Genomic DNA, 14,927 nt, shown 5'->3' on the forward strand with positions numbered 1-14,927 from the left:
CAAGCGCTGCTCAGCAGTAGACAAAACATCTCAATGTACTTTCAAGAGTGGTTTGGTCACCAGCCTATAGTACAACAAGAATAGTGGTTTCTGGGAAGAAAATTAATTCATACCAGACATATCCAGTGGTGGTTTTTGTCAGCAGAAACTGAGATGATATGAATGAGTTTAGAATTTATTATTTTGTCGTAATCACAAACTGATGAACAGTTTTGAAGAAGAGTATCCTTCTGTGAGAGAAAGTACTCTTTTTTTGAAGCTAAAGACCTGTGGAAGAAGAAAATTCTTTGTGTTTGAGATATGTCAGGCATAGTTCTGATATAAAAACTTTCTCTAAAGAAAATTGCTCTTTCACCTTTTCTGTCACCCCACCATCCCACACCATTCCATCACCATTTTAAGCACAGTCACCAACTTTCCAAGCAGATTTGGTCTCAGTAACTCTGCTTCTTGATGTTGTGCTTTTACTCTTATGGAAGTTATTGTATAATTGAGGAGGAGCTTTGCAGTGTATGATGAGGTGATTTGCAGTTTCATCCATCTTTTTCAGACCCAGTTCAGTGGTCAACAGACCAGGTGCTCCACTGGGTGGTGTGGGTGATGAAGGAGTTCAGCATGACTGACATTGATCTCAACGCACTCAGCATTTCTGGGCGGGACCTCTGCAACTTCAGCCAAGAAGATTTCTTCCAGCGCGTCCCACGGGGAGAAATCCTCTGGAGCCACCTGGAGCTTCTTCGAAAGTGTATGGCAGTTAGTTGTTTGGGTTTTTTTCAGACTTCTTTATTGAACTATAAAACCAATTCTAAGCAGTCATTTTTCCTTTACTTAATGTTTGGGGTAAGAATGAGGGTATCAATACAAGATAAGAGCAGGTATTAGAATGTTTGCTGCCATGAAACATTGTCTTGCAGACTGCCAGTCTTTTATCAAATCTCATAGTAGAAAGTAGTAAATGATTATTCCACCTTTGTTTTTTATAAAGCTTCATAGTTTGTGCATCTGCTGAATTTGTTATTTTTATAATTAAATATTTATTTAGAGTTAGTAAATGTACATTTCTATGTCATATAGAAGTGGAGATTATTAAGCACAGGAAGTGAAATCCTTAGTACACAATACAGCTGCTAAGTGATGCATTTTATGTGCATACTACAGTAACATATATGTGCATTTCAGATGTACCATGCTTGAATGTAACTTGCCAGACAAATAACTATTTCTGTCTTCATTTACATAATATCCCTGAAGGTTTTTGGGGATGGAGAATGCATAAGGTTGTGGAAATTTGCCATGTACATCATTCTAAAATGAATGACAGATGTTAAAGGTCTCCACTTGTAAGACCATGAACTGTACATGTCTCTTGCAGACTGATACCTAATTTTTATTTATTTTCCTCTATGAAATATGAAAGTTTTTGATATTCAGGTGACTTATTATTCACAGGTTAAATATAAAACTGCTGGGTTTTTTTTTCCAATTTGTAGATGTGTTGGCTAGCCAAGAACACTCTGGAGAAATAGCAACTGTTACAATTGATCAGCGTAAGTGCTTCTGTCAGCATTAATTCACACAAGTCACTGTTTGTAGGTTTAGCACGGTACTGTGGTTCAGCAGTATGATAGTACAACATTTAGGAAATCACTTGGGAGGGTATTTTTTCTTAGGGAAGGGAGGAACACATACTTTAAACTTCAAAACATGACATTGAGTTTCTCTACATTTTGTTTGGCTGAAGGGTAGTGTTTGACTTGAACTATGGAAATTTACAACTTTCATTTTGAATGGTAGATTTTCCACTTTCTTGAAGTAAGCTCTCTAGGATACATATTTGAGGTTTTTAGTTGTTTCAGGGCTTTAGGTTATATACTGCATTAATGAATGGATCTATTTAAATATTAATTTAAAATAAAAAAGTGTTTCAAAAAACTGAAGGGTTCTGTGGAAGAGATGATTTGCTTAGAAACCAATATTAAAAATAATACATTAAAGTAGCTTTCCAGTTATTTGAAGCTCATTCTTTCAGCTAAGTAGTGTCATCAATTATTAAAATGCACCAATTTTCAGAAGACTTATAAGGATCTTATATGTTTAATACACAGACTGTTTATTACATCCTGTGGTTGTGTCTAGTTAAAGCCAGCTTGAGTGGGGCATCTGCACCCTCCTACACCATTGCAATAGAAGGTGTTTGCTGTTTGAATATCAGGTATGGAGGTTGTGCGGTGACTGTAGAGGAAAGGGCGTTAAGGCAGATCATGTGGGAACAGCATGAGGATGAAAACAAAGGCTTGAAGAGAGTTTGGGTTTTTTTTGTGGAAGCATGTAATAGTAATACGATAAACTAAAGCTGGTGTTTTATCTGTGATGTGACACTTCTGCAGTTAGTCTAAAACTACAGTTTTCATGCAAGAGGTAAAAAGGTCTTTAAATTATACTTAGCATTGTGACTTAATGCAGTGTACCTTTTTAGCAAAGGAAAAAAAATAGCTTCTAGATGTTATGATAATAAATAAAATATGCCTATTTCTGTGCCAGCAATTTATAATTGATGTTCTTTAACATTCTCTGCTCTACAGCTGTGCAGATTATACCAGCGTCTGTACAGCCTGCTACCCCAACCACCATCAAAGTGATAAACAGCAGTGCAAAGGCAGCTAAAGTACAGAGATCTCCAAGGATCTCTGGGGAAGATAGGAGTTCCCCTGGAAACAGAACAGGTATTGCCTTCATTTTTGCATGCTAATGCACTGAACACTGACCCATTAATTTGAATTATTGTTTGATGAAACACGTCTTTGTAACTCCAAATGTGATGTTTGTAGGAGTCCATGTGGTGTGAAGGGAGCCATAGGTACAAAAATCTGGTAACCACAGGCAGCCTTGGCAAGTTGGTCAGCTCACACAAGCACCAAGTCAATATGATGCTGGAGTTTTTCCATCCTGCAGCAAATAAAATGCATAAATTTCCCCATCACTTAAGAGTCTGTCATCTCAAACCACTGCATAGCATTTAATCTTAAACTTTTAACTTCTATTTGCCAAAAGGGAAGAAAATAAACTGTATGTTGTAAAATGTAGCCTAGCTGCTACTTGAATTGTCTGTTTTACTCCTCCTCTGTTTTTCCCCAATCTGGTGACTTCAAAATTTATAAAGTTTCTTATTTCTTGTTTAATTAAATGAATGCATGTCTGGAAAACTCCGTACTAAATCTGCAGTTTAATTTTGGAATTATTGTTATTAGTACATACTCTTTGATTATTAATTTCTTTCTTTTTTCTTGCTGTCATTTTTGTTTTGCTTCTCTTTAATGTTGTGGATTTTTCTGTTATAGTCTTCCTTCACTTCTTCCTTGAGTTTTTATTTTAGTTATGTTATTTTATAGAGTTTTGGACTCTATAAAGGCCTCTAATGATGTCACTCAGAATTTTAAGGCCAAGGTTTTATTGGCTGACATTAGCAAGGAGTACTCTGTGTTTCTGTCTTTAGTCATCAGGTCTCTCTGTATCTCGTTGAGAATTTAGGAATTTAACTGTGGGTACTTGAGTTTGAAAGAAATCTAAACGATTGGATGTGAAAGATGCTACATTGATATAAGCTGAAGTTTGGGGGTTTCTTTTGTTTCTAATATTTCATGTTGAAAATTTGAAACCAATTTTTTTTTAAAAAAAACAGCTTCTATTACACATATATATGTGTGTGTGAAGAGGAATAAGCAGCTCTTGCTAAATCTGTTCTATTTTAAAGACAGATATGTGTATAAATGATTATATTGGGGGGTTGGGTTTTTTTAATTTCTAGGGGAAGATTTATGTGAAATCTTGATGAATTTTTTTCCTGTATTCAACATTTTTTAAATAGAAATGGGTACTGATGACTTTGCAGGGAAATGTTTGCGAAAGAATCATTAGAAGGGATTAATTAAGTGGAAGTTTTCTTTCCATCATACAGACTATGCTGGTCTGCTTTAATATGTTGATGGCAGGTTTTCAGCCATGAGTGGAACATAAAAAGGACAAGTTGAAGTGAAACTTGTTATTCCTGTTTTAACAGGGAACAACGGCCAGATTCAGCTGTGGCAGTTTTTGTTAGAACTTCTCACTGACAAAGATGCTCGGGACTGTATTTCTTGGGTTGGTGATGAAGGAGAGTTTAAATTGAATCAACCTGAACTGGTTGCACAGAAATGGGGACAGCGCAAGAACAAGCCCACGATGAACTACGAGAAGCTTAGTCGGGCTTTGAGGTAAGAAACTTAAGGAACTCATGGGGTATGATTTGCTTTCATTTGGCTACGTCATTTTTAATTAACGTAATGCAAAACTTGCAGCTTTTTTAGTAAAGGCATAGCCAAATCTTCTGAAGCTGGTTCTTGCAATGAAATCCTGCTGGTCTTAGGGGAGAGGTATTTGCTGGGCTTTTTGCCCTTGTTTTGTTGGGTTTTTTTTCATTTTTAAAGAAGCTAGTAGAATAACTTCTTGAAAATAGATTTTCTTTTTTCAAGATTGTTAATTTGGGTCACTCACTTCCAGAAATATACCTCCTTTTTATTTATCTTCAATATTTATGCTTTTAGTAGCATGCCAAACAATATTGATTATTGGTGAAGGATACAGAAATATGTGAATTATTAACTTTTTTTTATGTTCTACTGTCTGTGTTCTTCTTTCTCTTGTTATGGAATAAATCAGATACTTCTCTGTAATTGTTAGTGGTTCTCTGTATGTAAGAACCTTTACTAACTTCAAATATTCATTGTTTCATTTAATTGTTCTTGTTGTGTGGATCTTAAATTGAAAAATACACGTGACAGCTATGTTTCAACAGTTGCAATTCCAACATCACACTGATCTGAAGAAATGGAAGTGTCTCAGTGTCTTCATTTCATTGTGATTGTTTGACATTTGTAAAAGGGAACTTGTATTATTGAGTCACTGTGGGTGAGGTACTTGAGGAGGGGGAAGAATGCAATTTTAGAATTTTAGACAGCTTTTCCCTGATTATGTTAGTCTTTGGAATATTTTGAAAATTCATCCATGTTCTTGCAAATTGTTGAGAGAGAACTTCTGGTTTTTTTGTTGTGATATCATTAAATATATTTGTCTTGATTTGTTTTCAAGAAAGATGGTTTTTGCCTAATCCTGCAAATTATTCAAGCAGGTTTAGAAATTCTTTTTGTATGAGTGAAATTGCATTTTGAATGACGTTTTTGTTTTACTTCTTAGCACTTTCACTTTTGGATACATGTTGTTTGTATGGTTGGTTTTTTTGAAGTAAACTCCTCTGGCATTATATAAAAATATCAACTTATATTTCAAAATACCTCTGTAAGAAATTATGGTAAAGTATCATAATCTTTCTTTACAATTGTTATAAATACACTCGAGAGAGTGTTAAAGTTTAATCAAAGGAAAGTTTTATTAATTACAGCAAGCTAGCAATAAGCAAAAGTTTTACAGCGCTGGACGGCCGGGAAGCGATCCCGCTTCTCCGTTGCCATCCAGCGCTGTAAAACTTTTGCTTATTGCTAGCTTGCTATAATTAATAAAACTTTCCTTTGATTAAACTTTGACACTCTCTCGAGTGTATTTATAACACCCTTTTAGGGAGGATTTAATTAATATTTGACAGGCTCAAGATATACAGCTATACTATACCATTTTGTTTGTCTTAGAACTTCTTTAGGCACAGTATTGTGGATACCAGAATTATTTTATGTGTTTGACAGACAAGTGGAAAAATTAATGAAAAATAAATATTTTTAATGATTTTGGGTATTGAAAGATGCAACTTCTAAGAGTTCTTGAGCCTCAGGTCACTAAAAGCAAGAGCATACAGTAGATGCTTACTCTCATACTTTTCCTTAGGTGTTATGTTTCAGTCTGTTGGAGCCTTTGCCTGTTTTAGATCTTTTTTGGATCTTTAGTCTAGTCTTCTATGGCTGTTCTTGCATTATTTATATATTAAATAGAATGTTCATTTTTTTCATAGAATCGCAGACTCTCTTGGGTTGGAGGGGCCACAGGAGGTGTTTGGTCAAATTTCCTGCCCAAAGCAGGACCTTTGCATTACAGTTCTTCAGCCTATATTGTTCCAGTACCATTCCCATGTTTCCAACCTGTGTATCTCTGAGTCTGTGTACTAAAGGCATATGTGAAAACCTTCTGGTACATAAAAATTATGTAAACCATTATGATGTTTCCAGGTTTCGTCAACAATCTCCACAGAAGATGCCCAAGGCAGCTGAAGAACTTTGGAATAATGTTCTTATCAGTGGGATATTAAACTCCAGTTTGCATAAATCACTATTAAAAAAGTTTTGCATTTATATTTTAGTCACAGAATTGCAGAAATCACATTCCTCAAAGTGGTGTCATTTTGGTAGCTGCATCAATATTGACATGTTTTCTAACAGTTTAATGTCTGAAGGGATATTTAATGCCTCTCGCTACTCCTGTGATACACTGTTGCCAAGCTGAAGTTTGATAAATTATTATGTGTTTAGCTTACTAATGTATTGAAAACACTGTGGCAGTTATTGATTAGTACAGGAAATTATGTTGGTATTACTGAGAAATGTACTGGCTCTTCTGCACAGCTGTAGGAAAAGCAGGCGTATGGAAACTAGGGCAGATGGGCAGAAAAGGAAGAGCAGCTTTTTTTGTTATAGATATCTTGGTAAATGTTTTAAAAATCCAGGTCTGTTTAGTTATCCAGTAGGGATGTGAGACTTGAAGAAAAATAATTAATTTCCTGTATTCTTCTTAAATGAAGTTTCCATGTGTCTTGGAATGTTCTGGTAACTTTGTGAACTTGCATGGGTGTTTAATTTTATTTATTTTTAGCTTTCTGTGTTTTTGAGTAGGCAAATGCTGTAATCAGAAATGCATTTAACATAATATTGAAAATACCCTCTTGCCACATTGACTGATTTTAACTTGAGTGTTTCAAACATGAGATGTAGGAGTCTTGCATGTTTTGGGCTTTTGTATAAAAATAACTTCTTGTGGTCCTTTTCCTTTCTGATCATACCAGTAGTGTGGACTAAATCATTCAAAGTATATTCTGTTTTTTAAAGCATTTTTCTACAGCATTTTTTGAGACAGGAATGATTATATGGGATTGTACAATAAATGTAAAGGCTTGTACATAGTTAACTACCTTTAAAAAAATGATGACCACTGCCACTTGACATATGCCATGGCCACATATTACAAACTTTGTTTTTGTACGGGTGCTTCATATTGCCCCAAGTGAGCAGAGCTCAGTTTCTCTATGTCCTCTATCCTGTCATATTCAACATGAGCCTCTGCCCAGTGTTCCTACACATTTCACACACGAAGGACACACCAGGTTATTGCTCATCCTTCCCCAATTTTGCCCAGTACTACAAGACTCTACTTGAAAGCTGAACATAAATTATCATCCCACCCTCATGGTTGTTGCCGCTGAAGATGAATAGATCACACGGACACAGGTCGAGGTGTGATGAAGAGAAGGAGCGAGGTTTATTTTTCCCTCCAGGATTTATAGGTTTCTGACCACAGCCAGGGATTGGATGGTCAGGATAACACTTTCTCACAGCACTGGCCATGAGAGATGTCCATCACAAGACGTGTAACAGAAAGAATGTACACATATCTATGTTTACAGTTACTGTCCTGGGAAAGTCCTTAGAAAACCGTGTCAGCAAGCTCAGAAGCTGAGTTTTCAGGGCGACACATGGTTACAGAGTTCATTCAACCCACTGCAACTAAACCTCGGTAAGAGGTTGAAAGTGCTGGTGCTGGACACCACTGCACAACAGTTCCTTCAGCTGGTGCTGAGATATTTTGGAGGACAGGGCTGGCATGAAGAATTGCTGGGTGGAAGCTGTAGTAGCAGCCAAGAATAAGTGTAGAGATGCAGAGAAGGAAACGGAGGAGTTGAGGGATGTAGGTGGCAGTTTGAGGGGTAGAGTGAGAAGAAGGACTGATAAGGAAGCTTTTTTATAATTGTATGTCGTTCAGGAGAAGGAGAGCTTTACGAAACAAACCACACTGTCTTTACCCACAGAGCAATAATAAGCTACTCTGACACTTCTTGTAGTCCATGACAGACCCCTGTGGCTTCTTTCATGGTCTCAGTAACCAACAGGTTTACCAACATTGTTTTCTACACAGCCTGTCTCTCATATATCTTTGGTCGAGCTGCTTACATCCTGACCCTCAAAAGTAAGGCTTTTTTTTCTGGAACTGAGATGTCTGAAGAATTTACTTGGATTCTTAGTTACCTCTTTTCCACTAGAGCTGAGGATCAGAAGTTCATCTTTTAATTGACTTAATTTTGCTAATGAACAAGAATCATCTTTGCATTATGAACATGTCCCAGGATTAAGTTTTAGACAGTCAAGAAATCTGGGTTCATTTGTTCTACATTTGGGTGATGGTTTTGAGGAAATTATATTGTGTGAGTTGTGTTGGTTGAGTTTTTATTATTTTCCAAATTTATTACAAGCTTGTCAAGCTTATCAAATCCAAGTTACATCCCAGTCACTTAAATATCCTTAAAGAGAATGTGATACACGTTCTATTAAAGCTTGTAGGGAGAGAACAGCAAGAACTTCTGTTTTATTGGTGTGTCCTGAACTGTCTCTGGAGTGGGGCAGGGAGGTATAACAAGGTCATGTAGACCTTGTTATCTCACTACATTTCTGCCCAATCTGATAATTCTTTTTGTCACACAATATAAAAGATATTTATTGTTAGAGAACTGTCTTTTAGTTGTAAATAAAGGGAAAGAAGTTGTTTTGACAGCATATGAATTATAATAAAACAAAAAACACAAAAAAACCAAAAAACCTAAACCAACAAAACCCCACAAATTCAACCCATGCCTTTATAGTTTTATTTCCCTCTTTGAAGACAGTATGGAGGGAATAGCTTCTTTCATATCATAGAAACTGCTTGGTAATTTTCAACCTGTTTCCAGCATTGTTTTTTTTCCTTCAGAAAAGCAAAGCAAAGGACAATAATAAGGGGAAAGACAATATTTTCTTGTTAAGACAAAGCACTAAATATAAGACATCCTTACTGCCAAGCTGTTTTTAAACTACTGTAAGAACTTATTCCTGAACTGGTGCTTCCAATGGCCTGTAAAATAATTATTGTGTTTTGTTTCTCCTTAATATACCATGGTACAGACACAATTTTCAACACTTCCCTTTTCTCATATCAGAAAATGCCTCAACAATGTCTTCGTATATGAAATTACAAGAATCTCCATAAGAAAAAGAATATTTTAGCCTCTGGTGACCTTAACTAAGTAATGGATGCATATGAAAATTTCAGATGCCAAAATTCTCTGTTATTGATTTCTATTTTGCAGGTATTACTATGATGGAGACATGATCTGCAAGGTGCAAGGCAAGAGGTTTGTGTACAAATTTGTGTGTGACTTGAAGACTCTGATTGGGTACAGTGCAGCAGAGCTGAACCGCCTGGTCACAGAGTGCGAGCAGAAGAAACTGGCCAAGATGCAGCTCCATGGCATTGCACAGCCAGTTACAGCAGTGGCACTGGCTACAGCATCCCTGCAAGCAGAGAAAGATAATTAAGCACTGGGACCTGTAAGTGGGAACCTGAGGCCTTGCATCTATAACCAGAGCAGTTGGTGCTCTTAACCTTTATCAGAGTTGGAAACTTTTTTTGTTTCTTGACCATACAATATAGAGCATGATTTTTTATAAAGAACTCAGACTTGCATAAATTTGGATCTTTTAACAGCATATATTTTAATGTACGTTAAGGGATCACCCCAACTTCTGCAGCTAGTGAGAGGTGGAGCTACTCAGCGCTGTGACCACAGCTGTGCAAAGTAATTTCTGCAACACTTAACAAAAATGAAGTCCCTTTAGTCCCCAGGCTGATCAGTTCTATAAATACAGCCTTTTCCAGTCTTTTGCTCTCTGCTGAACTACCAAATGGCATTTGATGCTTTCAAAGTTTACAGTATATTCATTATTCTGTTAATCAAGTGGAACTGAAAGACATGTTAAATGTTACAAAGCATCAAGTTCTTAAAATAACTTCTGTGTTTAAAAGCAAAGGAAACTTAAGACTAGACTTAACTGGAGATCAGTGCTGAAGAAGGAGATCCAGGTTTAGATACGGCTTAGGTAAAAAGCCAATTAAGAGTATTTAATTGTAATATACACATTATATGCATATACGAGGGCAGATACCTGTTTTGAAATACATACTTTATGTTAGCCATTTCGCAGAAAGCAAAGGTGAACTTCTTCCCTCACTGCCATTCCCCATCAGGTAATTCAAAAACTTGAAAAAACAGCCCTCACCCAAAGAGTAGATTGTTTTGGTGGGGAGTATTAATTCTGTGTTCTGCAAGGTGCTTATACCTGCATGGTAGTCAACCTTAGTGACCGAAGACTTAAGTTAATCACAGTCAGTAGTCCCTGGTTAGGAACAGAAAGCAAACTGAAAATAGTTTCACAAAGAACTGAAGTTTAATTTCCCAATCATTGTACAGTCTAACATTTATTAACTACAAAAAGGTACTTTTAATTTAAATTCTCTTTGAATTTAAAGTGATATTTTTGAAGCTTCTTAGGCTAAATGCATGCTTCAGAGCTGGGTGCAATTTGAAGTCTGAGTCAGGATGATGAGTCAGAAATAGTTGGGATGTATCCTGAATTCTGAACTACTCAGTGCTTCTTGCAAACTTACACATGCAGTAAAAAAGTAGGCTTCAGCTTTTGAGTTTCTGTACTGATGCTTGTTAGACTGCTTCTTTTGATGTCTGAGAACAGTATGATGTCTGAGAACAGTTGCTTTTGCCTCTTCATGTTAATAAACAGCATAATTGCTATGTCACCATTGATGTTCATCAACTTTTTATAAATTAAACCCACTCTGGTAACACTTAACAATTACGAGGGCAGACGTTTAATTCTGTTAGGGATCGAGCTACTCTTAAACCTTAAATCCAAAGTCCTTGAACGGTGAGGTTCTGAACATAAAGTGTGCTTGTGCTGAGCAGTGAGAGCACTGGGCTGCTGCTCTTGAGCCGAGCAGGAATGCTTACACTTGCAGGCAGAAGGCAGAGAATACAAAGACTTGTGCATATGCTAAACACGTGTTGAGGACAAGGCTTTTTGTAGGTGGATGCTCATCTGCAGGTAGTTTTTGCTTGACTACAAGTATTGCATATAGTTCTAACTTGTGTTTTTTCATCATTGGCATGATTATAAAATCAAAGGGGTTTTTGCTGGATTCTTTTGGTAACTCTTGCTGTTGTTTTCATCCTTGAGTACTTATAGCACTTCATCTGCTGAGTATGCTGATGTCATTTTGCTTTTGAAAAACATTGTAAGCCCTGAGCAAAAAATGTAAATGTATCTGTCACGAAAGGTCAACATCACTCCTTTTCTTGCTATTAGAGTTGGTCTCATTGATTGGAAAGTGTTGGAGGTGGATTGTGCAGGAGATTCAGGTTTGCTTACCAAGAATTATGTGAAGTCTGTATTTGAGGGCAGCAGTTCTGCATGTAACAACATTCCGTGACTAAACACAAGTCTACTACAAGTCACTAGTCCTAGTTAGTAGAGTTCTTGAGATGCCTTTTTAGTTAAAATACAGGATAAAAAGAAAAGAAGGTTAAAATACCAGCTTTCTAGATCAAACCTGACTGTGGGTAAACACACAGCAAAATTGAAAAGTAGTATCAATACTTCATTCTCCTGCCTCTTCTTGTTTCATGGTAAGTCCCATGGGAGAAACTTCTGCTCCCAACCTTTGTGATTATATCCTGTTGTTGCTTTGCAGCCTTTCAGTAGGAGTAATTGTGCTTGAGGTTCTTTGTTGTGGTTCCATCTGCTTTTCCACCATGTTCTAATTAGTAAAGAAAGAACCTTTCAAGCAGTATAAAATTATTATCACACTCTCTGTATCGAGGGAGAAATCTGTGACTTAACTTGATGTTAAACTTCAGTAAACAAACTAACTTCAGTAAAGCAAAAGATGTAGAATATATTGTCAAAGGGTTTTCTGTTGCTGCCAGAAGGAAAACATAGAATATTCTCAATTTTTGTAAAACAGAAGGGTTTTTGCATACTTTTTACTCTTAAATAAAGACACTTATACTCTGCTAATAATTACCTATTTCTTTTGTGTTTTGCTTTTTTGTAATTTCACATGAAACAATTTTCTATTTTTACTCTGATAAAGTATTTGTGCATAAAATGTCAATATAGTAAAATAAAATGTTATACAGCTAATTTGCCTTCTTAATTTTTCAGACATTTGTAATGTCTTTCAGGGACAAGCAGTTCAAAGATGAATACCTGCCCTTTATTCTCTTTTCTCTTAAAGTCAGAAGCTCAGTACAGAAAGAAGGCAAACTCAGTTTATATTCTGAAGATGCCTCTTCTTTGACTCAATATTTGGCTATGAGTTTCTACTTTTAAACTGTAACTCGCTCTCCTTTATTTCTGTAGCAGCTTTCTTTAATATCTTAATTGTAAATCTCAGAATGGTGCTTAGGTTAAACGAATGACGAAAACTCAGTAGGACAAAATGGAGCCCTGTGAAGTGATTCAGTTTATGCTTTTAGCAGTGTTTAAATCAGAAGGGTTCATGTTGACTTGTAAACTTTGGACTTTTTCATTCCTGAAGCTGGCCCCTTGTGTATGGCCACATGTACTTCATGTGGCTCTGCTAACAAAACTGCTAATATTGTCCATGTTAAAAACAAGATAAAATTCTGATTGTATCGCTCTTACTTTATTTCTACTGAGACATGATTTAAAAATATTCTCATTATACTTCTGAACTCTTCCATCTGGAGGATGCATTATTCCAAATTAAAGACTGCAATATTTTGTCATCTTCAAACCTGCCACATCACTTGATTTCAAAATGTTTGTGTTTAGCTTACAGCAACGACATGTAATGGACTGAAAATACCAGTTTTCAGACATTTCAGTAACTGTTTCAACTTGATGATCTTAGAAGTCTTTTCCAACCTAAACAAATCTGTGATTTTAAAGTTCACTTACAAGTGTTCTGCTACCATATTAATGGAGGACCTATTATTTGGGTTTATAGTTATTAGTGTATTTATCCAGTGTGAGTTTCTTTTGGGATTCCTCTCATATAGAAATTATTATTGAAACAACATAGGGAAATACAACTGACAGTTTGCAATGTCTTTCTTAATCAAGATAAGTTGATGTGGGACTCTACGGCCTGATAAAGAAACTGTTATATGGTCCATTAATACAGGTTTGTGAGGAATATTTTTACTGACTGGACTGAGGTGTCTTGGTCTTCAAGATCACACATGATCTTAAAGATTATAGATTTAATATTGTTATGTCAGGGCTGTTAAAATATGTTTGGTTGATGCCATTTAATTTTTTTCCTTTGGAAAAGTAATTCTTAATATGAATGATGCTTCACAAGAAATTAATTAAAGGGACAGAATTAATGATTGACTGGTTTTGAAGGTTGTAACATGGAACCCTGTGCATTAGATACATTATTACTCCACTACATTTTGCCTCATTTTTCCATGATTGGAGCCCAAAGAATCTAATTACGCACCAAACTGAAATTTTACCATCTTGTAATTTTAGAGTATTGACATCTTACCCATTAATAACTTGAAACAAAGGTTAAAAAATGCTGAAGAGGAAGAAACAAATATCAAGGGTCTGATTTTAATTAAAATTGCCTTTTACATGTAAAACTGGGCTTCTGAAAACCAAAATGAAATGGTTCTAGTGACAGTTGTATCAGAAGATGGATCTGGAAGCCACAGAACAGTTCTCATTTACTTTGAAAAGACAGAGGAATCAGTTGTTGCATTTGTGGTTTGTGGTGCACAATGTCCATGTAATTTCTTTTTGTAGGTGGTGTCACTGTAACCAGCTGTGATAGGAAGGAAAGAATTCAAAAAAGTAATTGATCATAGTGTTAAGCAACTTAATTGTGCAGCTACTTAATAAAAATTAAGTCAGTTTAAAAGCAAAGATAATTATAAAGAAACAGTTGGAATCCTCATGTAAATAGTTGTTACCAGAAAAAGCTAAAACTCCCTACCAGAACGTTAGTTTTTCATAGTCCAGCAGTTCTTGACTTATAGAACAACTACTGGACATAAAATAGTAAAAGAAGTCAGTTTATAGTAATTTTAATGTTGCAGGAGTTGAAATAGTTGTTCAGAAAAAAACAGAGAAAATGCTTGTTTCGTTTAGCGCAACTTTGGGGAGTGTGAAAATTTGTGGAAATGTTTCATTTTGTCTATGGCATTGCTTCAAGTATTTGTTACTAATGATCTAAATGAGCTCACATAATAAAAAAACTCACACTGTCCATCCATAATAGGTCTGAAATCTTAAGACACTTCTTTTTTCTTACCTCTTCAACCTGCCTTTTAACCTAAGTGTATGGAATTAGCATTTATTAGAGCCATATTTCTAGTCCTATGTGACCTACCTTTCAGAATTCACTAATCAAGGTAGAATATCCCCATCTCAGTAGACAAAAAGAAAATTATAAGAATTATGTGAGTATAATCAATTACTGATTATAGGGGAAGCAAACATGGATAGCACTAAAAAACTTGTTTCTTAGTTATTGTTCATTTGAAATTCCTCACAGTCAGGGTAATGTAATTTAGGATGAAATAATGTGAGTTAGCTGCTTCCCTCTTAATCCTGGTAGTCTTAGGTTTTTCAATATTTTCATTTTTAAGGACCCTGCAGGAGCTGCTTCATGGGAACTGGTTTCCATAAACCTTCAGCTACAGAAGGCAATGAGAAACCAGCATGTTTTATACAAATATCATCAGGGTGAAAGCTGGAAACCATGCATGGAAAAAATTAGTCTGGAAGTGTGAGAATGCAAGAGATGAAATCTAATGA

At 35.8% G+C, this 14,927-nt stretch overlaps 1 protein-coding gene across 1 annotated transcript in view; it reads left to right on the forward strand.

Annotated features, from left to right (window-relative positions):
* GABPA (GA binding protein transcription factor subunit alpha) overlaps positions 1 to 12,272 on the forward strand; it is a 28,749-nt gene extending 16,477 nt beyond the window's left edge. Inside the window, exons 6-10 of the mRNA XM_058827788.1 lie at positions 551 to 745; positions 1,491 to 1,547; positions 2,583 to 2,723; positions 4,058 to 4,250; positions 9,371 to 12,272. Of these exons, the coding sequence (XP_058683771.1) occupies positions 551 to 745; positions 1,491 to 1,547; positions 2,583 to 2,723; positions 4,058 to 4,250; positions 9,371 to 9,599 (815 nt within the window). The 3' untranslated portion in view covers positions 9,600 to 12,272. The remainder of the gene's footprint in view (positions 1 to 550; positions 746 to 1,490; positions 1,548 to 2,582; positions 2,724 to 4,057; positions 4,251 to 9,370) is intronic.
* Positions 12,273 to 14,927: the final 2,655 nt, after the last annotated feature.

The sequence above is a fragment of the Poecile atricapillus genome, chromosome 1 (assembly GCF_030490865.1).
Source record: "Poecile atricapillus isolate bPoeAtr1 chromosome 1, bPoeAtr1.hap1, whole genome shotgun sequence".
NCBI lineage: Eukaryota > Metazoa > Chordata > Aves > Passeriformes > Paridae > Poecile > Poecile atricapillus.